Source organism: Coregonus lavaretus, assembly GCF_964263955.1.
Source record: "Coregonus lavaretus genome assembly, chromosome: 17".
Classification (NCBI taxonomy): domain Eukaryota; kingdom Metazoa; phylum Chordata; class Actinopteri; order Salmoniformes; family Salmonidae; genus Coregonus; species Coregonus lavaretus.
The window spans coordinates 11,362,448-11,385,762 of record NC_140004.1 but is presented as its reverse complement, the minus strand read 5'-3'; the positions used below and the strand labels follow the sequence as shown (position 1 = coordinate 11,385,762).

The 23,315-nt window shown below is 43.3% G+C and overlaps 2 protein-coding genes across 2 annotated transcripts in view; both read left to right on the top strand.

Annotated features, from left to right (window-relative positions):
• Positions 1–3,764: 3,764 nt before the first annotated feature.
• On the top strand, positions 3,765–4,700 carry LOC311144475 (forkhead box protein B2-like; the record flags this gene model as incomplete). The annotated part of the gene is made up of 1 exon (XM_084180499.1): positions 3,765–4,700. The coding sequence occupies one exon, from the start codon at positions 3,765–3,767 to the stop codon at positions 4,698–4,700; it is 936 nt and encodes a 311-aa protein (XP_084036625.1).
• Positions 4,701–22,085: 17,385 nt separating this feature from the next.
• The window catches only part of LOC311144983 (intermembrane lipid transfer protein VPS13A-like), a 72,007-nt gene continuing 70,777 nt past the window's right edge, over positions 22,086–23,315 (top strand). Inside the window, exon 1 of the mRNA XM_084181183.1 lies at positions 22,086–22,243. Coding sequence (XP_084037309.1) covers positions 22,144–22,243 — 100 coding nt within the window. The 5' untranslated portion in view covers positions 22,086–22,143. The remainder of the gene's footprint in view (positions 22,244–23,315) is intronic.

The window sequence follows — 23,315 nt, the reverse complement described above, 5'->3', positions numbered from 1 at the left end:
TGCCCAGAAGGTGTGCTTTAGAAGTAGTTATTTGTCCAGGAGTTGGATGCTGCGAACACTACCTAATTAATTTTGTTATGCATATCAGCGCGATGTCTAGGCCTACTTAACGGCCCCCTTTGTGAAAACAGATTTAATATTTATCTTTCCCGCATGTTTAAAGAGGATGTATACACCCGCATTAGCCTCTGTGGGCCTCGAAGGGCACCAACACATTTTTAGGCACCGAAAACAATGCATTTTTAATGAAACATATAGGCCTAAATGAGTTTTTAAAAGTGCTTTATTTTAAAGGTGCTTATATGAGGACTCATAGGCTATGTATAAAATATGCTCTTCTTTGGCGCTGGTGACTCTGTAGTGCTTGAAGGCGGCAGACATAATGGGAGAGATTTGTTGGCTAATTAATTGACATGTTTTGCAGGGCCAGCCCTGGGCATAAACCACATAGGCATTTGCCTAGGGCCCCTGGACACGTTTCTTTATTTTTTACTCAGTCGGGGTCTCAACTTACTGTTGAGTGCTAGAATACACAAGGTGCAATTTCGAAATTTGGTTGTGCATCAGCTAACATTTTTTTGATTGGTAAATTAGTCTAGTGCTGGCTGCTGAGGGGAGGACGTCTCATAATAATGACTGGAATGGAGCAAATGGAATGGCATCAAACACATGGAAACCATGTTTTATGTATTTGATACCATTCCACCGATGCCGCTCCAGCCATTACCACGAGCCCGTCCACCCCAATTAAGGTGCCACCAACCTCCTGTGAAGCTGACATATGGAATTGTTTCATACAAAGGATCATTTAGCTATTTGATTTTGAATTTTAGGACCCCTTTAGATATCCCCAAAATAATTGATGAAACATTGAATTTGGCCTTACTGCTATTAGCCCATAAAAACGCATTGAAAAACAATAGATTCATACATGGAAAAACAGATAGTCAAAAAATTTAATTAAAAAAAAAAGTGTTTTAAAGTGTCAGAGCTATAAGAAAGATCTGGATTATTTGGATTATTTTTTTTACCCATATATATAAAGAAAGAAAATGGCACTAAACTACTTCCATATATACTTTCATAAATGTTTTAAACTGGTACCGGGCTACCTTCAGAAGAGGCTTGTGAGGCTTGTGGGTGTCCTAGAGCAAAAAACAACAACATCTAAGTGTTCGTGAGAGTCTCACCTTTCCATATTAGTGTGTGGCCCAAACTGTTCGGACACTACATACAGGAGTTGGCAGATTGGCGGTATCGACTTCAGACGAGTCCCGTGACGCTTGTATGGGTCGTAGAGCAAAACGGAGAACACCATCGCGAGAGTCTCATCTTTCGATAGAGTGGTAATTAGTTTGTAGGCCAAACCGTTCGGACGCTACAGTCGTTTTCGTGAGAAGACTGATTTTTGGGATGTCTCATGGTCTGACAAAAACCACTGTAGCTCAGTCTCCTTCCACCTCAGATGCAGAAGGCCGCCATTGGCGGATGTGGATTGAGACGCAGCACATGCAAAAAAAATAAAAAACATATCTCTAGCTTAAACAGACAGATTTCTATGGGGATTTTTGTATTATGCTGATTATATTTATGCGGGGACGTGGACATCGACTCTATGTTAACATGAATAAGGCTGTAAAACTGCACATTTCTTCTCTCCGCCCCATGCCAAAACAAGTAGAATTGCATGAAATTAGTGGCATGTGTGTCGAATTGCAGAAAACTTGCTTTAAAACTGCTATATTTTCTCTATCCCCATGGAAAAAAATTGTAGAATTGCAGGAACCTGATTTTAAAACATGGCCACCATGTTTTGCCCTCGAGGTGGGGGGCCCCCCAACCAAATATTGCCTAGGGCCCCCAAAAGGTTAGGGCCGGCCCTGCTGTTTTGAATATTCAAATCTAAAATAGCAAGCTCACGCTTAATTACATTGTTGGACCTCTCTCCAAGGAAGGTAAATCACAGAAGGCTTAATTATTGTAATGTATTCGGGTCCCTCTGGGGCGCACGAGAAGACGGGCGCCGTCGAGGGCCGAGCCTTGACACCTGGCCGTGCAAAATCAGTAGCAGCTTTTGTTATTTCGTTTATCGGAACTTAGAGGAGGGAGCAAGTTTGTTTACATCCTTGTAGTATACGCGGGAGGGTGTTTAAACAGACAGACAGCAGGTTGGCTGCAAGGAGTCCCCTCACCGCAATTAATCTCCAACAACATGAGTGTGTGTGTGCGTGTGTATGTGTGTGTGTGTGTGTGTGTGTGTGTTCATAGCTTACATGATTGATTGTTATCTTAAACTGCAGTTTCAACAATTTGAAAAATAATGGAATGAAAAGAGATCTTTCCCGATTTACACTCATAGGCTTACCATTGGCATATGTGATATCCTTCTGAACAGCGTGCATAAAGTTAAATTGCATAACGTTGTATTTTGAAGCATCAACATTTATGTGGTTAATAGCTTAGACTAGATTGGAATCGGTCATATTTCGTCACATAAACGAAGAATAAATTCAGGGTCCCCTGTAGCTCAGTTGGTAGAGCATGGCGCTTGCAACGCCAGGGTTGTGGGTTCGTTTCCCACAGGGGGCCAGTATGAAAAATGTATGCACTCACTAAACTGTAAGTCGCTCTGGATAAGAGCGACTGCTAAATGACTAAAATGTTAAATGTAAATTAAGATAGAAAACGAAGATAAATATAGCCATAACGAATTTTACAAGGAAATTGCTTCTTACAATGACAATCACACAAAAAGCTATTGAAGAAATGAAAAGCAACGTTAAGAATTCAGAGATCTGTAGTTCTATCCAAGAAGGCATTAAAAAGTCCCAGTGTTTCAACTTGACCTTATTAACATAACACGCAGACAAGTGGCTAATTTTCATGGACGATTTACGATAAGAAATCGGACTAAAATTAACAAAATTGGTGAAAGATAAATTACATTCAAACGTATTCGAATAAAGACCGTAAAAAAACTGTAAGAACATTTTGTTCTGTTTTAATTATCCCTTTATAGTTATCGTATTCTTCCCTTAACATTAGTATTATTAGACTAGGCTACTATTATGGGGTTGTATATGCCCCATCACTAATATTTACTGTTATGTCCACCCTTTATCCTCTTGGAGCGCGCGAGGGTCCTGATTGGCACCGGCTAAGGTCACGCGGATGATTTTAGATTTCCCCTTCCCCTCCTCTTTATTCCTCACCATCCATCCCTCCCCTTTCGCCCGACGTGTCCTTAAGTGCCTGGATGCCAGCCTTACAAAAACGGCGCGGGGTGGCCAGAAGAGCGCACTAAGAGCGCTCGGCCCCACGCGAGGAGCATCACCAACCCATCGCCCTGTGCAGTCGCAGAAACTGGCCTCGTATCTCCTCCTGTGTAGCGGGGAAAGAAACAGCAAGAGACGGACTTGTTATTTTACGCGCGAGATGAACTTCTGAATTTGTGTGCGCCGGTTGAGAAATGAGAAACATTTTTGGACTTTTTGTGATACACATCTTTGAGGAATTCATCTGGAGAAAGCATGACCAAAATGTGTGTCTGTGTTTCCCTGAATGACTCACACATGATCCTCCGTGTAGACCACTAAAATACGAGCACACAATGCCAGGAAATAAATGATTTTGGAGTCTCCAAACTTTGGAACACCTTGCGCAAAGTCACCGATACTGACCAAAGCCTTGCAACAACATTCAGGCGCCCTCACCAGAAAATAGACAGCATAGATAAATCATAAATAGGCGTAGTAAACAAAAGCATGCCTCGTCCGGGGAAGAACTCGTACAGTGACCAGAAGCCGCCTTACTCCTATATCTCTCTGACAGCCATGGCCATCCAGAACTCCACGGAGAAGATGCTCCCACTGAGCGACATCTATAAGTTCATTATGGACCGCTTCCCTTACTACCGGGAGAACACACAGCGGTGGCAGAACTCTCTGCGACACAACCTGTCCTTCAATGATTGCTTCATCAAAATCCCCCGGCGGCCCGACCAGCCGGGGAAGGGCAGCTTTTGGGCCCTGCACCCAGACTGTGGGGACATGTTCGAAAACGGCAGCTTTCTACGCAGACGGAAGCGCTTTAAACTGCTGCGCGATGAGCACATGGCCTGCAAGAGCTCCCCAATGATGCACTACTTCCACCACCAGGGCAAACTAAGTGGAGGGCATCATGAGCATCCAGGCCCCGCCGCGGCAGTGGGAAGGCTCCCCCACTTCCAGAGCTACGGCAGCATCAACTGCGGACAGTCCGGCGGCTTCAAGCACCCGTTTGCCATTGAGAACATCATAGGTCGGGACTACAAGGGCGTGATGACGAGCGGGCTGCCCATCACTTCGGTGATGCACCACCTGGGCTACCCTATGCCCGCGCAGATCAGCAGTGTGGTCAACTCAATGTGGCCGCACGTCGGCATGCTGTCAGATTCCATGAGCGCCATACCCGTCTCCTCAGAGTATGCACCCTTTGGCGTGTCCATGAAGAGTCTCTACCATCACGCCAGTGGACAGACGCTACCCGCCGTTCCCGTGCCCATCAAACCCACCCCGTCTATGGGTCCGATGCCCGGTCTTTCGGGCCTTCCGTCCGGCCCAGCGCAGCTCTGCTCCCCTTCATCCATGCTGGAGAAGAATGGTTCCGACCCTTTGGAGGGCAAGGGCAATGCGATACACCCGGCTCTCCTGCTGTCTTAACCGGGTTAAACGTCAACAACTCGATTCTGTATCGACGAGGGAGCGAGAGCAGTATCTAAAATGTTAATCATGTATAGTTGCCTAAATGTTGAGCAGGTATGGAGAGCTGTAAAGGAATTCAGACTGTATCTTTCTAGTGATGAGTTGTAGGCTACCACGCATTTCAACATTTCTTCTTTAATTCATTATTAGCATATTTCGTGAAGGTATTTATGACATTAAATGTGGCACTAAAATACAATGAGGAATTGACCCAAAGAGAGTTTTAATTTAATAATAATTTAGTCAATCAGAATAAAGACGAAACCTCAGTTTTTAAATGTTTGAGTGGATAATATAAATTATTTCAAAGTTTTTGTTCATTAGATTTAATTGAAGAATGGAATGTGTTGTCTAATAATAACACACTTTTATTACGGCCTGTTCTTATTAGCACGCTAAATTAATATAACATGTAAGATAAATGTTATGACTGTAAAATAACATTATTTATCTTAAGAGATTTATAAAGAACTTTAAACGAAATTCATCATCTGTCTGAGTTATTTTGTTAATTTTTTATTGGATTGTTTCGTTTTGAATTATCGAGATGTTGTTTCTGATGTTTGTTTGCTGGTTTTTCTCAATTGTGTGACACCTCGTCTGAAAGGCATGAGAGCAAGTCACACTATTTTGCACTTATTATACACGATATTTCAGGTGTCCATTTATGTGGTTAAATTCAAGATTAGAGAATCATTCACGCACTTGAACATGTTGTAATACAAATATGGTCTCATTGCCTATTGTAGGCCAATGTTTGCTTTAAGGGGTATCGTTATATTCACAGAGCTCGTCACCAAGCTAAAGAGTAGATGAGTTTATGCCTTTATGATTATTATGATTATTATGGTTAATATTATGTTTGAATCAAATTAACATAATCAGGCACATAGACGAGCGCAGTAAAGCGCCAAACTCTGGGAGAAAAACGGCCTGACGAGCGGGGCACCTGTTGCGCGTTATCCAATTGAGACAGTTTATTAACCAGGGATTTCACAGTTTTTGTATACAATAAAGCAGAAAACAAGCGTCCCACATATTTAACTATATTGAGATATATATCTGGTATTAAACTGTTAGGCTATGCTATAACAACATCAAATATACTTTTTCCAAAATTGTTGTAACATTTAGCTTATAGGCCTAATAGGTCATTAAAACTATGTCAATTAACTTCAGTTTTTGCAAGGACTCCAGAGGTAGCACTGAACCTTATATTACTGTGTGTGTGTGTGTGTGTGTGTCTAGGAGACCTGGCTGCTATGAGCGTGCACACTCAATGCATGAGTGTGAGTGTGCCACAAAAGATGGATTGAGGGGGGTGTATTATATGTCTCCATAACTTCAAAAGCGGGCATTAGATGAAGTTTTCTTTTGTTTCTCTCTTTCCAACATAATCCCACCTTTGAAGTCCAGGGAGCAGGTCCCCTCCAGAACACAAAGAGCTTGGTACTGCCCACTGACAGTGACTTACATTCAGGCTTCCTGTTTAGCATTCCAAAGGCAACCATAACCCATTCCATTGTCACACCAGCCTCTGAACAAATAATTGAGACATACAAGTGGAGGAAAGATGTGGGAGTTAGGATTGAAATGGGTCTGTGTCATTATTAAAGAGATATCTGTCACACACACACACATGCATACACAAACACACGCACTGTCGCTCAAATCCTTTTCTTTTTGTATAATTCCCCATGACTTTCTCTACATAACAGCCCAGTGGTGAACTGAAAAAGCATCTAAGAGGCCATTCTCTCTCTCTCTCTCTCTCTCTCTCTCTCTCTCTCTCTCTCTCTCTCTCTCTCTCTCTCTCTCTCTCTCTCTCTCTCTCTCTCGGTTAACCTACAGTATATCAGTTATACAGAGTGATATTGTTATGAGGAGGTAATACCCTAATCTGTGTTGTCTCTCTAATGATTCTCCCAGTGTTACTGTATAATTAAACACCTCTAATTACCAGCTAATAAGAGGCGTAATAATGTCTCAATTATCCTCACTGATCCACTGGCTTCAGAATATCACAGCTTCTGGAATCAGAATATCACATGACCATCTAACACGTGTATGTTTGCACATTCAATTTTCCTGGCTATTCTAAGTGGGTCCCTGTGTGTGTGTGTGTGTGTGTTTCTGTGTGTGTTTGTGTGTGTGTCCCATGATATAGCTACTTGGTACAATAGCACAGTAATAAACCTATCATATCCAGTTGTACCTAATCAAGAGACCACAGACAAAGAGGTAAAATGAATGTGAATGGGGCTGAAAGTGAGATGACAATATTTCGTTTGCGCAAGGCAAATACGTCATTATATCTTATAAAAACTGATACCATTAACTAAACTGTATGACATAAATATGAATCAAACTTTTGTTCTTTGAAAATCTGTTAATCACGAATAATATGACTGTTAAGATGAATAAAACATGAGGTCAGGGGGTTGTTGCTGCACGACCCTCCTAAGCATAACGCTCCAGCCTTGAATAGGCGATGAGACATTAACCATAATTACCCAGACTCCATCGGGGCCAGGGTGACAAATTCTACATGCGTTTTTTTAATGACCAACAAGAGCAGACCATCATAATGAGCAGCTTAATTCATTAATGCTCTCATTCATCGCCACACACACACACACACACACACACACACACACACACACACACACACACACACACACACACACACACACACACACACACACACACACACACACACACACACACACACACACATTAAGCAGAGCAGAGATTTAACATTCTCTGAAACGGCTAGTACATTTTATTATGTTGATACCATTGTATGAGAGAAATTGTGGTAATAGGTAAAAACATATAATTGCATTGATAGGTTCATCGTTTAATCCAGCAGCATTTAGGGTGAACAATTACATTTCTCTGTGCGAACCCTGCAGTTATCTATACTCGAGTTAAACCATCAGTGTGTACATAAACCTAGGTCTATCCATCCGCACAGGGTAAACGATAGAGAAAAGGGGTGTGTTTGGGATCGACTACATTGCAGTTGGCGTCTGCAGACTAGCTGATCTACAAATCACAACGAGCTGTCATTTAGGATGTGATGTGATTTGTAGATCATCAGTCAGTCTGCAGTTGTCAACAGCGATGTAGTCGATCTCAAGCACACATTCTTCTCCATCTCTGCACAAACTCGTGGCTTTACAAGACAGCAGACAGTAGAGAACAAGACCCCCACAAGGGCACAAGGACTTCACCATGTTGCAGCACTAATGAAATTATAATATTCTTAAGAGGTTTCTTTATCAACTAGAATTTCCAGTGCCAGGAAAAGTGTGACCTCAGAGGATATGCATCTTAGGACCTTGAGAGAGTAACTCCACTGTGCAACTGAGAAACTTTACACACTCGATCTGCAACACTAGAATATATCAAAATAGTGACATTTAACCATTGTAATTATATTATATGTCACCTGCTGACATAGTTACTGTATGTCACCTATGCTGACGTTTTACTTATATGTCACTCCTGACAAACTTCTGCAAGCCTTCGATTAGAGGGCTAGCACACTACCCCCTGTGCCATAAAGGTCCACACATCTCTTGGCAGAGGCCGTTAAAGTACACCCACACACAAGGAGGCGACTCTTTTGTTGATAAGGCAGTATTGCACTCCAACAGCCTACATCTGTACACAGCTGCCTTCAAAGCCAGCCTCGCAGATTGCCTGGATGAGTTACCCTCATCATGCTAACATGCTAACGTACAGTGAGGGAAAAAAGTATTTGATCCCCTGCTGATTTTGTACATTTGCCCACTGACAAACAAATGATCAGTCTATAATTTTAATGGTAGGTTTATTTGAACACTGAGGGACAGAATAACAACAAAAAAATCCAGAAAAACGCATGTCAAAAATGTTATAAATTGATTTGCATTTTAATGAGGGAAATAAGTATTTGACCCCCTCTCATTCAGAAAGATTTCTGGCTCCAAGGTGTCTTTTATACAGGTAACGAGCTGAGATTAGGAGCACACTCCTAAAGGGAGTGCTCCTAATCTCAGCTTGTTACCTGTATAAAAGACACCTGTCCACAGAAGCAATCAATCAATCAGATTCCAAACTCTCTACCATGGCCAAGACCAAAGAGCTCTCCAAGGATGTCAAGGACAAGATTGTAGACCTACACAAGGCTGGAATGGGCTACAAGACCATTGCCAAGCAGCTTGGTGAGAAGGTGACAACAGTTGGTGCGATTATTCGCAAATGGAAGAAACACAAAAGAACTGTCAATCTCCCTCGGCCTGGGGCTCCATGCAAGATCTCACCTCGTGGAGTTGCAATGATCATGAGAACGGCGAGGAATCAGCCCAGAACTACACTGGAGGATCTTGTCAATGATCTCAAGGCAGCTGGGACCATAGTCACCAAGAAAACAATTGGTAACACACTACGCCGAGAAGGACTGAAATCCTGCAGCGCCCGCATGGTCCCCCTGCTCAAGAAAGCACCTATACAGGCCCGTCTGAAGTTTGCCAATGAACATCTGAATGATTCAGAGGAGAACTGGGTGAAAGTGTTGTGGTCAGATGAGACCAAAATCAAGCTCTTTGGCATCAACTCAACTCGCCGTGTTTGGAGGAGGAGGAATGCTGCCTATGACCCCAAGAACACCATCCCCACCGTCAAACATGGAGGTGGAAACATTATGCTTTGGGGGTGTTTTTCTGCTAAGGGGACAGGACAACTTCACCGCATCAAAGGGACGATGGACGGGGCCATGTACCGTCAAATCTTGGGTGAGAACCTACTTCCCTCAGCCAGGGCATTGAAAATGGGTCGTGGATGGGTATTCCAGCATGACAATGACCCAAAACACACGGCCAAGGCAACAAAGGAGTGGCTCAAGAAGAAGCACATTAAGGTCCTGGAGTGGCCTAGCCAGTCTCCAGACCAGGGGTGTCAAACGTCCGGCCCGCGGGCCGGATCAGGCCCGCAAACGGGTTTAATCCGGCCCGCGAGATGATTTTGTTAAGTATAAAAATGAGCTGCAATTTTTCAATAAAATAAGCTGCTGTTCCAATTGTGTCCACTGGATGGCGCAATAGCAATTGTGTTAAGCAAGCAAACTGTTTATACCGGGGCATAGCAAATAGGTCAAGCAAGTGCAGCCAGTCCGGATGAGCTACTTTGTTTTGCCCGCGATATTTATTACGGCTTCTACTTTTAACATTATGTGCTTTGGCACCCTCATTGCCCCAATATGTCTCTGTCAAAAAAGAGAAAAGTGGACGCAGAGTGCTCCAAGAAAAATTGTCATCCTTCTATTTATTCACGGAATTGAATGGGAAAGCTGTATGTTTGGTGTGTTCACAGCATGTTGCAGTGCTGAAAGAATATAACCTTCGTCGCCACTATGTGAGTCTTCATGCCAACAAATATGACAACTTTCAAGGACAGCGGAGAAGAGAGAAGGTGAATGAACTGTTGGTGGGTCTGAAGAAACAGCAGTCTGTGTTTACTCACAGCCGAGACATCAGTGACGCTGCAGTGAAAGCTAGCTACCTCATTGCTAATGAAATCGCAGTGGCTTCAAAACCATTTAGTGAGGGTGAATTTGTAAAAACATGCATGATGAAGGCAGCAGAGATTGTGTGCCCTGAAAAGCACCAGGCTTTTGCAAATATCAGCCTGACAAGAAACACAGTTGCAGACAGGATTTCTGATCTTTCAGTGGATTTGGACAGCCAGTTGAAGCAAAAAGTAAAGTCAGTCATTTATTGCGTTTTCGGTTGCAATTGATGAAAGCATGGACATTACAGATGTTGCACAACTGGCCATTTTCATCCGCGGAGTTGATGACACATTGACCGTCACCGAGGAGTTTGTGGAGTTGGTGCCGATGACAGATACAACGACAGCAGCTGATATTTTCACTGCACTCGTCAGCGCGCTGGACAGGGTCGGAGTGGACTGGTCCCGCACTGTCAGCCTGGCTACAGATGGTGCGCCCTCAATGATCGGGAAAAAAGCAGGCGTTGTGACAAAGTTCAGAGAGAAAGTGCAATCTGCAAATGGAGGATGTGATTTTTGGACTTTTCACTGTATTTTGCACCAGGAGGCTTTGTGTTGCAAGTCATTAAAGATGGATAACGTCATGAAGGTGGTCATCCAAACTGTTAATTTCATCCGATCCAGAAGCCTGAATCACTGTCAGTTTGACAGCCTTCTCAGAGAGAAAGACCACATCTATGGCCTGCCATACCACACTGAGGTAAGATGGTTAAGCCGAGGTGCTGTGCTGAGGCGTTTCTTTGATTTACGAGAAGAAATTGAACAGTTCATGGAAGAAAAGGGCAAACCAGTGTTAGAATTTCATTCCGCAGAATGGATGCAGGACCTTGCATTTATGGTGGATGTTACAGAGCACCTGAATAACTTGAACAAACAGCTGGAAGGGCGCAACAAAGTTGCCACGCAGTATTATGACAGCATACGTTCTTTCAAGTTGAAGCTGTCATTGTGGGAGACGCAACTCGCCGGTGGTGATGCAGCTCACTTCCCCTGTCTGAAAAATGTGTGCGCGACCCAACATGTGGCAGACATGAAGCGGTTCAAAGATAAAATAACGGGACTGTTAAGGGAGTTTGAGCAACGCTTTCAGATTTTTGGTGAACTGGAGAAAGACTTCAAAGTTTTTTGTTCGCCATTCACCGTGAATCCCTCTGATCTGCCCGTCAGCATCCAACTTGAAATAATAGACTTGCAGTGTGACTCGGATTTGAAGGGCAAATTTGCCGCAGCTGGCTTGGACACATTTAATCAGAATCTCTTGCCAGGTTACCCCAACTTGACAGCCCTTGCTGCAAAACTGTTGTGCATGTTTGGAACCACATATCTTTGTGAGCAAGTTCTCTGTAATGAGCATACATAAAACAAAGCTGCGCTCAAGGCTCACGCACAAGCACTTTAATCACATCCTGAAGTTGGCTGCCACTCAGGATGTGACGCCTGATATTGATGCGCTGGTGAAAGCTAAAAGATGCCAGGTATCAGGAGTCAAATAAACTATGCAACCCCACTTAAAGTGCTGCATGAGACACCCTGATATAGTTATGTGATATACTTCTGTGAATCACTGAGGCATTGTGTGTTTGTGTGTTGTTTGTCCTCAGAATCTCAAATAACTTGAGGTGTTTTATGATTAATAGTGATGTTGTGCTTTTGGACACACTGTCCTCAGGCTCCAGCTTTATGTTTATATGTTTTTATGTTGATGTGCTATTGTTTTTAATTTATTTTATTTGTATATTTAACCTATTCTTGACTCTGTGGTTCTTGCACTTGTTTGGGGAACAGGATTTCATTATTTGTATCTACATTTCTGCCTGAGAAATGACACCCTGATATAGTTCTGTGATCTGTGAAACAGTTCTGTGAATCACTGAGGCATTGTGTGTTTGTGTTCTTTTTCTTTAGAATTTTCAAATAAACTTGAGGTGTTTTATGATTAATAGTGATGTTGTGCTTGTACTATTTTGGACACACTGTCCTCAGGCTCCAGCTTTATGTTTTATGTTGATAGTATTAAAACAAAGAAAACAATCTGAAGTTGTTGTTTTTAAGTTATATATACCATGATTTTACCGGTCCGGCCCACTTGGGAATAGATTTTCTTCCATGTGGCCCCTGAGCTAAAATGAGTTTGACACCCCTGCTCCAGACCTTAATCCCATAGAAAATCTGTGGAGGGACCTGAAGGTTCGAGTTGCCAAACATCAGCCTCGAAGCCTTAATGACTTGGAGAAGATCTGCAAAGAGGAGTGGGACAAAATCCCTCTTGAGATGTGTGCAAAACTGGTGGCCAACTACAAGAAACGTCTGACCTCTGTGATTGCCAACAAGGGTTTTGCCACCAAGTACTAAGTCATGTTTTGCAGAGGGGTCAAATACTTATTTCCCTCATTAAAATTCAAATCAATTTATAACATTTTTGACATGCGTTTTTCTGGATTTTTTTGTTGTTATTCTGTCTCTCACTGTTCAAATAAACCTACCATTAAAATTATAGACTGATCATGTCTTTGTCAGTGGGCAAACGTACAAAATCAGCAGGAGATCAAATACTTTTTTCCCTCAAGGTATATGATTCACTGCTAGCGGGCGCTGGCAGTACGGACCACAGCTGCTGCCACTCGGTAATGGCTGCCTCACCGTCTGTACCACGCCAGCCCATCGACGGTGGGGATAGTTGGCACATGACGTGTCTGCTGCCCGTCGAGCCAGTAAAGCCCGGCTAATGAAAAACTCACCTAGGCAGCATTAACCATCGGCCCCAGCGACAGAGAGAAGCTGTCAGCGCCGGCACTCTAAACGGCAGGTCGCCCAGAGAAGACCGCAGATGACAATAACTCTCTCTTTTCATTGTCGTTCACTTTTTGCACTGCCTCTTATCTTGCTTTCTCTTTCTCCAATCCTTTCTTTCTCTCTCTCCCTTACATCCCCCCTTTCCTCTCTCGAACCTCCTCTCCCTTATGTTCTCTCTCTCTCTCTCTCTCTCTCTCTCTGATTCAGGGTGATTCAGTGCTCAGAGGTGAGGGTCTAGATGCCCTCCTGGCTGAAGTAAGCAGTTTCTGGTTGTCCTTTGAACAAGGTCCTCTGACGCAACTCATCCAATCTCCATTCTGCTGTCTGCGTTAATGGTTCACATTATTCTACCTGATTAGACATTATTACACTTTATTATGGATTACAAAAAGGGGTCAGGGGGCATTCTTGTTGGCCTCCGTCCCATGCTTTCTCCTTTTTCAATCCTTTCTTCTCTTTCATCTCTCACTTTCTCACATGGGGACAGTCTAGTTGGAGAAGAGATCCATTTAGCCTCCCAAAAACATTCCAACCTTTTGAGGAGGGTAAGGGTAAGTGCTCATATTCTTATTCATGGCCTCAACAATAGAAATAGAGGGTAAAGTACTCAAAAAGTGCTGAAAAGAGAAAGTCAAACGTTTGGCTTTTCTCAGTACCCTAAGCATGAACAGTTACAAATAAAACAGTTACAAATAAATCTACTGCAGCCTACTAGACTTTCACACATGGGTCGTATACGTTAGACACCAAACGGAAAAAATCAGACTGAAACCGGGAGGGATAACCTGAACTTGAGGTCCTCTGTAGCTCAGCTGGTAGAGCACGGCGCTTGTAACGCCAAGGTAGTGGGTTCGATCCCCGGGACCACCCCTACACAAAAATGTATGCACGCATGACTGTAAGTCGCTTTGGATAAAAGCGTCTGCTAAATGGCATATTATTTATTATTATAACCTGTCCAATCAACAACAACAAAAAATGTATCGCTACGGTGTGTCCTAATGAATACATCCACGGCCTGATTAGGCTCTACACTCAGACCCATTCCAGCCATTTCCCTTCCCATCCCTGTCTCTTTACCCACCTCAGGGGACGTTAAGGATCTATAGGTGGATGTCTGACCGTCCGACTGCACCACAGCCTCTTTGTCCAGTAAGAGAGTACAGACAACAGGACCCTGCCCAAGGCCACAGGGATGGAGTTACCGGGCCTACAGGGAAGGAGGAAAGAGAGAAACAGAGAGAGGAACCAGTATGTGTATTTCTATGATGTCAGCTTTACATGTTTATATTATGTGTGTCTGTGCGATATGAGTGTGTGTGTATGTGCATGGGAGCATGTCTGTGTGTGTAGTTATTGGTTTGGGAGAGAAACGCAAAAAAGGGAAAGAGAGAGAAGGAGAATGTGAGTGTGTTAGTACTGTTTGGCAGCAAAGGGCCATTAGACCTGGGTATGAACTCTTAGATAAAACACACAGACAAAGGAATGGATAATTATGGGATAGCTTGAGCAGGTTTAATTCTGAAGCTCACATCAATCACATGAGCCCTGAGGGTGTGTGTGTGTGTGTGTTTGTGTGTGTGTGTGTGTGTGTGTGCTCGTATGTAATGTATGAGTGAATGTGTCTAAGAGCAGAGAGTGAGAGAAAGAGTGGAGGGAGGATATAGGTACTCAAGAGAGATAGGATCTCACATTACAGGTAGGTGTAGATTTCTTCATCACAAGGGTGACCATCTGTCTTCTGCAGTTTGACATTGACGTAGACATTAGGGTGCTTGCTTTCACATTATTCTGTAGGTACGCTTCCTATGCCACAGGGTCCGTAATCATAAAGTGTCTCAGAGTAGGAGTGCTGCAGATCTAGGATCAGTTTTTCCTTTTAGAATATAATCAATCGACAGGCGGGACCTGGTCCTAGATCAGCCCTCCTACTCTGAGATGGTTTATGAATACTGACCCAGACCTTGCAGTAGAGGCTACCGGTACGGTAGCTACACAAGAACGTTGGGGTCTAGCTACGACCCACTGTTCTAGTCTCTCGTTAGTGTTAATTGCGGCTGTGGCAGCGGTTAAAGGAAAGGTCCTCCACTGACTCCCGGATCATTTATCTCTCCATTAGAGGAAGCACTTGGGTTTTTATTGGCGCAATAAAGTATATCTTAACTCACCTGACCCCTGAGCGCGGTGGGGCCCCCGACTCCCTCTGCATATTCATCATCTCACTCGGAGCGTGAGGGGACACGGGCATGTTGTTCCTCCCAATCACTTAATTACAGTTATCTTTAATTAGGCAAACAAGGGGAACTGGATTAATAGCACAGACAAAGACCCCGGCGCGTAGTGTGTGTGTGTGTTTGTGTGTGTGTGTGTGTTTGAGCATGCATGTGTGTGTGTCAAGGCATGTTCTCTCTCTGTAACTGCACACGTTTGTGTCACTTTGTTATTCAATGTCTGACTTTTAATTTTACACAATGTTTCATTTTCATAATAAACAAATTGTTGCCGTGCTTAACTGGACCCATAATCAAAAACCATCCATTGAAAGACACTTAAGATACGAGATGCTGTGAATTTTTACTTTGATATCTATCCATTGAAAAAAAAGAAAAGTATTTGGCAAAATGTTCAAAACCCCAAAGATCTGCCCTATAGGAATAAACATCAATAGTAAAATCAACCTGGTTCTAGACATGTTGGCATTAAAGGTTCAATTCAGTCTGCTTGCACCCTCTAGTGGCCACTAGGGTTCATGTTTTCATGGACAAAATCCATCTCAAATGAAACATTGGTCCGATCACAAATCAACTTCTAAACCCTACCTACAGCCTATGCACTTGAGGAGATCTAAAGGGATTGTGTGGCGATGTGAAGTCTGCCGCACCATCCATCCCCACTTCCGTTCCTTTTCCACCGCGCCAAACACAAATAGAATTCTGACAGTCTGCAACTTTGTAGAGCTTGCTTATGAGTGCACACAGTTTGTGCTACAAGTTATATTGCAACATTTAATTTACAACCAGTGTGTGTGTTTGCCATCTCCAGTTGTGCCGCATAGTATAAAGGGTGCACGTACACAACACTTCGGTCTCGACCCCCTGCTCGGGAAGGGATTTCCACATAACACGATAATTTGGATAGCCACTCTAGCGTCGCCCTCATGTGGGGGCTAGAATGCTCCCGAGTGGCGCAGTGGTCTAAGGCACTGCATCACAGTGCTAGCTGTGCCACTAGAGATCCTGGTTCGAATCCAGGCTCTGTCGTAGCCGGCCGCGACAGGGAGACCCATGGGGCGGCGCGCAATTGGCCCAGCATCGTCCAGGGTAGGGGAGGGAATGGCCGGCAGGGATGTAGCTCAGTTGATAGAGCATGGTGTTTGCAACGCCAGGGTTGTGGGTTCGATTCCCACAGGGGGTATGAAAAAAATAATGTATGCACTAACTGTAAGTCGCTCTGGATAAGAGCGTCTGCTAAATGTAAAATGTAAATGCTAGCAAGTAGGCTAGGTATTAACAGGCAATCCAGTAGGGGCTGGAAACTATAGTTAGCTTCGATTGGTCACTAGCATTTGCATAAAGTTCAGCTTTACCCAACTTTGGTCCCGCTCTGTTCACGCTCCCTCGCCCATGTTGGCATTGTACAATGGTCCCCCCGCCCGCTTCACTTCCCTCCATTGAAAATGAATTGGGCTCCCTTGTTTAATCACACCCATAGTATTTTGTGGAAATGCAACGTCACAGAGCGTTCACACTATAAAAGCGGCACTCGCCTAGCCACGCTAGCCTCGCACTCATGTGGGTGTTAACAAGCTAGCAAGCAAGCAAGGTAGTGCTACATCTCAACCATAGAGAATGAAATAGGCATCTACTGGCAAAAAGGCTGTTTAAGCATGGTCAGCGCCATTGAGGGCTTCCACCATACTTTTTTTAAGTAGTCAAAATAGGTAACTGGGTGGGAATTCCTATGGGTTGTAGCCCCAATGGCGCTGCCCATGATGTCACAGACGCTAAAATGGTAGAGATATAAAGATGAGTCCTCTATCTATCTCTATGGTATTAACAGCCATTGTCAGCCAGTCCAGTAGGGGTTGGAAGCTATGGTGAGCTTCGGTTGGTCACTCTCGTAGCGATATCGCGGAGGATTTGTATCCCCAACATTAGTCCTGTCCTGTTCAGCTCCCTCGCCCATGCTCACATCGCTCAGCGGTCCCCCCGCCCACTCTGCTTCTCTCGCTTTCCTTCCATTGAAAGTAAATGGGTGTGTTCAAGCAGTAAGCCTAACGAAACCGACAGTAGACGAAGTCAGCAAATTAAGTCGGGGGAGGTGCATCTGCGACAGCCGAATGTCGTACACTGTATTGGTTTTCCAACAGCAAGGCTCAGATCAACATGGCAGTGTCAACATAGCTGCTATTGTTTATAAAAGTTTGTCTGTATAAATGTTGAAATAAACGTTTCTATACCCCCATATCACACACTCACAAACTGGAAACATAACATGTATACAACTCATTGGTTAGAGCAGGGGTGTCAAACTCATTCCACAGAGGGCGCCGTGTCTGCAGGGTTTCATTTTATCCTTTCAATTAAGACCTAGACAAACAGGTGAGGCGAATTCCTTACTCATCAATCAAGTACAAGGGCGAAAACCGGTAGACACTCGGCCCTCCGTGGAATGAGTTTGAGTTCATGCAGTCGACATGTAGTCGCAAGTCAGTCAATTTTTATAACCATATTGCAACAGACTTTGAAAGGCGGTGACCAACTATGGTCAACCACTTGACAAAAGTGATCCGCTCGAAGGCGCCCAATGACTTCTATGTTTCACTGCGTGATGTGGATGTATAGTGTGAACGCATGCATCAACCAATGGTAGCATGCCTAGTCATCGACTGTGCCGTCAGGCACCAGATTGCTATAACATGATGTGGTTAGCTGATTTTAAGTGCTTCTAAAATCCCCTATGGGAAAAATGAATGGTGGAAAAACTATTGGAACCATTTCCCTTTATGGGCATTATGACTCATACTGTGGTACTCTATTGCATTGGTTTATTTCGTTTGGGGTATATTTGATATGGTCAGTGATATAGTCAGTGACTGCAGTTATCATTAATTATGTTGTCTATAGTGTTTTGTGTCTATATGTTTTTGATATGCACATTTTGACCGGTCATGTAAAAACCTACCTGTTTGATTATGTGTGAATGGTTTAGCCCGTTTTGGGAGTGTCAAGTTCAGGTAGCCTTTATGCTTGATTGTTGTGGATAACTGGTTGTGAAACAACATGTGTTGTATCTCTCTTGTATGTTTTAGGCTATTTAGGTATTTTGCCCTGTGTCCAAGTTCGACTATCACTTTTGCACTGTTGTCATTGGACTGCACTGTAAATAAAACCTATATTTTCACCATATTTTTATTCTCAGGTTTACTCTGTGTGCTCAAACCCTCCTAATTAGACTGTTGGCTCCCACTATATTTTAACAGACTGGAAAGGTATAAGCAACATGGTACTTGATTCACCTTTGGATTCTGACGAATGTATGCTATTTTAGCTTAATGCTTATACCTAGGGATGTGGCGGTCATTACATTTAGTCATCAGGTGATTGTCATGCAAATAACTGCCAGTATCACGTAATTGACCGTTAATTAACATAAACATGTTTTGCATGTCCGGCTTCCACTGCATAGCCTACAAGCCACTGATGCAGACTTTTGGAACATCTACATTACTTTTTTTTTTAAATAAATCCATTTAATACATCCTACACCATCACAATAAATCCGTTATTTAGGTCTAAAGGAACATTATGAAGAAAATGTAGCCATTTTCAGAAGAACGGAATAGCATATTCTGAGTTGTCTTTATGTTAGGCCCTGATCTGGCTATGCCATATGGCTGTGGGCTACACTACTTCATTTAGAAGGCAATATTTGCTTATAATTTCCTTGGCATTATTTTGTATTATTTTATAGTAAGAACAATACAATTGAACATAGCTGAATGAAACAGAAATGATATTTTCCACAAAGGATTTCTGCGGGAGTGAGCACATGCGGCTATTATCTATTGACGCACCCGTGCGTCAATCTAAGTAACATAATAAACAAATCCCCATCAAATTCCGTCAGTTTAAGCCCACGTTAATTCTCCTAACCTGCCATGTTGATTCTCCTAACCTGCCATGTTAATTCTCCTAACCTGCCATGTTGATTCTCCTAACCTGCCACGTTAATTCTCCTAACCTGCCATGTTAATTCTCCTAACCTGCCACGTTAATTATCCTAACCTGCCACGTTAATTCTCCTAACCTGCCATGTTAATTCTCCTAACCTGACACGTTAATTCTCCTAACCTGCCATGTTAATTCTCCTAACCTGCCACGTTAATTCTCCTAACCTGCCATGTTAATTCTCCTAACCTGACACGTTAATTATCCTAACCTGACACGTTAATTCTCCTGTCCTGCTATGTTAGTTCTCCTAACCTGCCACGTTAATTTTCCTAATCTGCTAAATTAGTTCTCCTAACCTACCATGTTAATTATACTAACCAGCTACGTTTATTCTCCTAACCTGCCATGTTAATTATCTTAACCTGCCTAACCGGTTCAGCTAAAACGCTACAAGGAAGCAGGAAGCAGCCAAGCAAAACAGTCTTGAGTGGCAACCAATCTCCCCAATTAGCTGTTAGGTTTCGACTTTCGAGACACCCACTGGTGTTGATCCTCCCACTTGTTTCGCAACGCCCACTTTCAGACACACTCCACATACGCAGTTACCCCATAGAGAATGATGGAAGCCTCTAGTGGCCACCATGTTTCCACCATTTTAAAGTGGTCAAAGTATTCAACTGGTTCGGGATTCCTATGGGTTGTAGCCACTGAGGTAGAATAAGAACTGGAGACTGCATCCAAGATGTCCAACAGTTGTTTTTAAGGTTATCTATTCACGTTTGCAGACGCCGATTCATGGACCGTCTATGTCCGGGTTGCATCCGATTTATATGGACCAACATCACATGCGCACTAGCACTCATTGCGCACCGGGAGCAGTGCAAACAGCAATGACATCATCACGTCATCCAAAAACATGGTAGACGTTGGATGAATATAAATGGTATATCTTCGGCTGTGAGTGATGAAAAACAAAAATCGGCCTCAGCGACAATTATTTTAGTAATTCAATGGATGTTTTGTGCACAATGGTGATGACTAAAACGTCTTAGTAGGAATTTCTAGTCTGATTTCTCTATGTGGCCATCTATGGAAATTGTCTTTCTGGGCCGGGCGTCAGTTAAACTGCACTACCGAAGCAAACCTGTAGGATCAGTGGAAACCATGCTTCTAGACCGGAACCTTGGGCCCTTGGTTGTAGCCTCACGCCTCAATCACACAACGCAGAGCTACAGCGGTGCAGCACAGCACTGGTTACACATACATTGGATTTATCAAAAGTATGTGTCAAACTGTATGCGTAGACGGCTTGACAGAAATGGTAGCAGAAGGTGAATGTTGAACTTTTGTTGCACACATATCCTTCCAGATCCATATCCAGGCCTCCTGTAGCTCAGCTGGTAGAGCATGGCGCTTGCAATGCCAGTGTTGTGGGTTCGATTCCCACGGGTATGAAAAATGTATGCACTCACTAACTGTAAGTCGCTCTGGATAAGAGTGTCTGCTAAATTACTAAAATGTAAATGATGCTGCGTACCATTTTGCACAATAACACTGTAGGTGTGATCAAGGCATCAATGGCGCTGCTGATGCAGTCACAGACGTTATAATGGAACATATATAAAGATGAGACCTCTATCTTTCTCTATGAGTTACCCATACTTTAGTATTTTCAGGGTCATGGCTAGAAGGGATCCATCTTTTGTCCAATTATCTTCAAAAGTTTAAATGTTTTGCATTTTAGCTAACCCTAACCCTTTACCTTACCTAATTCTCCTAACCTGCTACGTTAATTCTCATAACCTGCTATGAACCGCCAACTCTTGACTCCTCAATCAATCCTACAACGTTTTTCTGCTAGGTATGCAGCGTCATCTGTATATGTGTGCAACAAAAGTTCAACATTCACCTTCTGCTACAGCTTGACAGAAATCGTAGCAGGTGAATGTTGAACCTTTGTTGCACACATGTCCAGATGATGCTGCCTGAGTACCATTTTGCACAAAGATGCTGTAGGTGTGACCTAGGTGTGACGTAAATTTTACAAAAGCTGGATCCTTTCAAGCCATGACCGCTTTTTTCAGCGTTTTTATAAATGTATACCTGTTCACCACTAATTAGGGTCAATGGCAAACATCTCTGAAGCTGGAGACTCTTATCTCCCTCACTAACTTTAAGCATTAGTTGTCAGAGCACCTTACCGATCACTGCACCTGCCCATCTGAAATTAGCCCACCCAACTACCTCATCCCCATATTGTTATTTATTTTGCTCATTTGCACCCCAGTATCTCTATTTGCACATCATCTCTTGCACATCTATCATTCCAGTGTTATTACTAATTGTAATTATTTTGCACTATAGCCTATTTATTGCCTTACCTCCATAACTTGCTACATTTGCACACACTGTATATATATTTTCTGTTGTATTTTTGACTTTATGTTTTGTTTTACCCCATATGTAACTCTGTGTTGTTGTTATCTTGGCCAGGTCTCAGTTGTAGCAGACAAAAAAAAAAAAAAAAAAAAAAAAATTGTAAATGAGAACTTGTTCTCAACTGGTTTACCTGGTTAAATAAAGGTGAAATAATCGTGGACCATAACTATGGTTCCTATTCTGTCATGGATAGTAACGTAAATCTACTATATTTGGCAAGAGGAAGAGGACAATTAATATGGGATCTCGAGAGCCTTGCATCAGCTACTCCAAAGAGAATAATCTACTGACGCAACCGCATGGCGTCAGGACCGTCCACGTGACCGGGCGCCGTTGGATATTTCAGGAAACTGGACCAGCCAGCTGTCATTATTAGCGACAGGCGAGCGAGTTCAAACTGATTGTAAACATGGTGACCAAGAGGTGAACGAGACAGCAACATGGTCTTCGAAAGCGTGGTAGTAGATGTCCTAAACAGGTTTTTAGGGGATTACGTTGTAAACCTTGACAGCTCACAACTCAAGCTCGGGATTTGGGGAGGTAACGATTCTGTGTTACGGTTAGCTTGCTTGCTAACCACCCTTTGCTAGTTAGCTTAATGTCAATTCAGAATCCTGCAGCTGTCATGATTGTCGTCTCGGATGATAGCGTAAGACAAGGCTGCTGTGCTTGTTTGCTGGGGGCAAGTTTACTAGCTAGCTAGCTACTACAGTACTTGCTTGTTTGTTAGCAAGGGTGTGTAGCCATCTGGCTAGCTAGCTACAGGATATTACAGTTTTTTCTAGCTAGCTATTAAATCGGCTAGCTAGCTAAATTGGCTAACGTTAGCTTGAATTTACCAGCTAATCTAGTTAGATAGCTACACTATATATACAGAAGTATGTGGACACCCCTTCAAATTAGTGGATTCGGCTATTTCAGCCACACTCGTTGCTGACAGGTGTATAAAATGAAGCACACAGCCATAGACAAACATTGGCATTAGAATGGCTTTACTGAAGAGCTCAGTGACGTTCAACGTGGCACCTTTATAGGATGTTACAGTTCGTCAAATTTCTGCCCTGCTAGAGCTGCCCCGGTCAACTGTAAGTGCTTTTATTGTGAAGTGGAAACGTCTAGGAGCAACAATGGCTCAGCCATAAAGTGGTAGGCCACACAAGCTCACAGAACGAGACCGCTGAAGCGAGTAAAAATCGTCTGTCCTCGGTTGCAACACTCATTGCAGAGTTCCAAACTGCCTCTGGAAGCAAATTCAGCACAATAACTGTTTGTCTGGAGCTTCATGAAATGGGTTTCCATGGCGGAGCAGCCGCACACAAGCTTAAGATCACCATGCTTAATGCCAAGCGTCAGCTGGAGTGGTGTAAAGCTCGCCACCATTGGACTCTGGAGCAGTGGAAACGCATTCTCTGGAGTGATGAATCACGCTTCACGATCTGGCAGTCCGACGGGTGAATCTGGGTTTGGCGGATGCCAGGAGAACACTACCTGCCCGACTGCATAGTGCCAACTGTAAAGTTTGGTGGAGGAGGAATAGTGGGCTGTTTTTCTGTGGTTCAGGCTAGGTCCCTTAGTACCAGTGGCGGTAGATCTTAACGCTACAGCATACAAT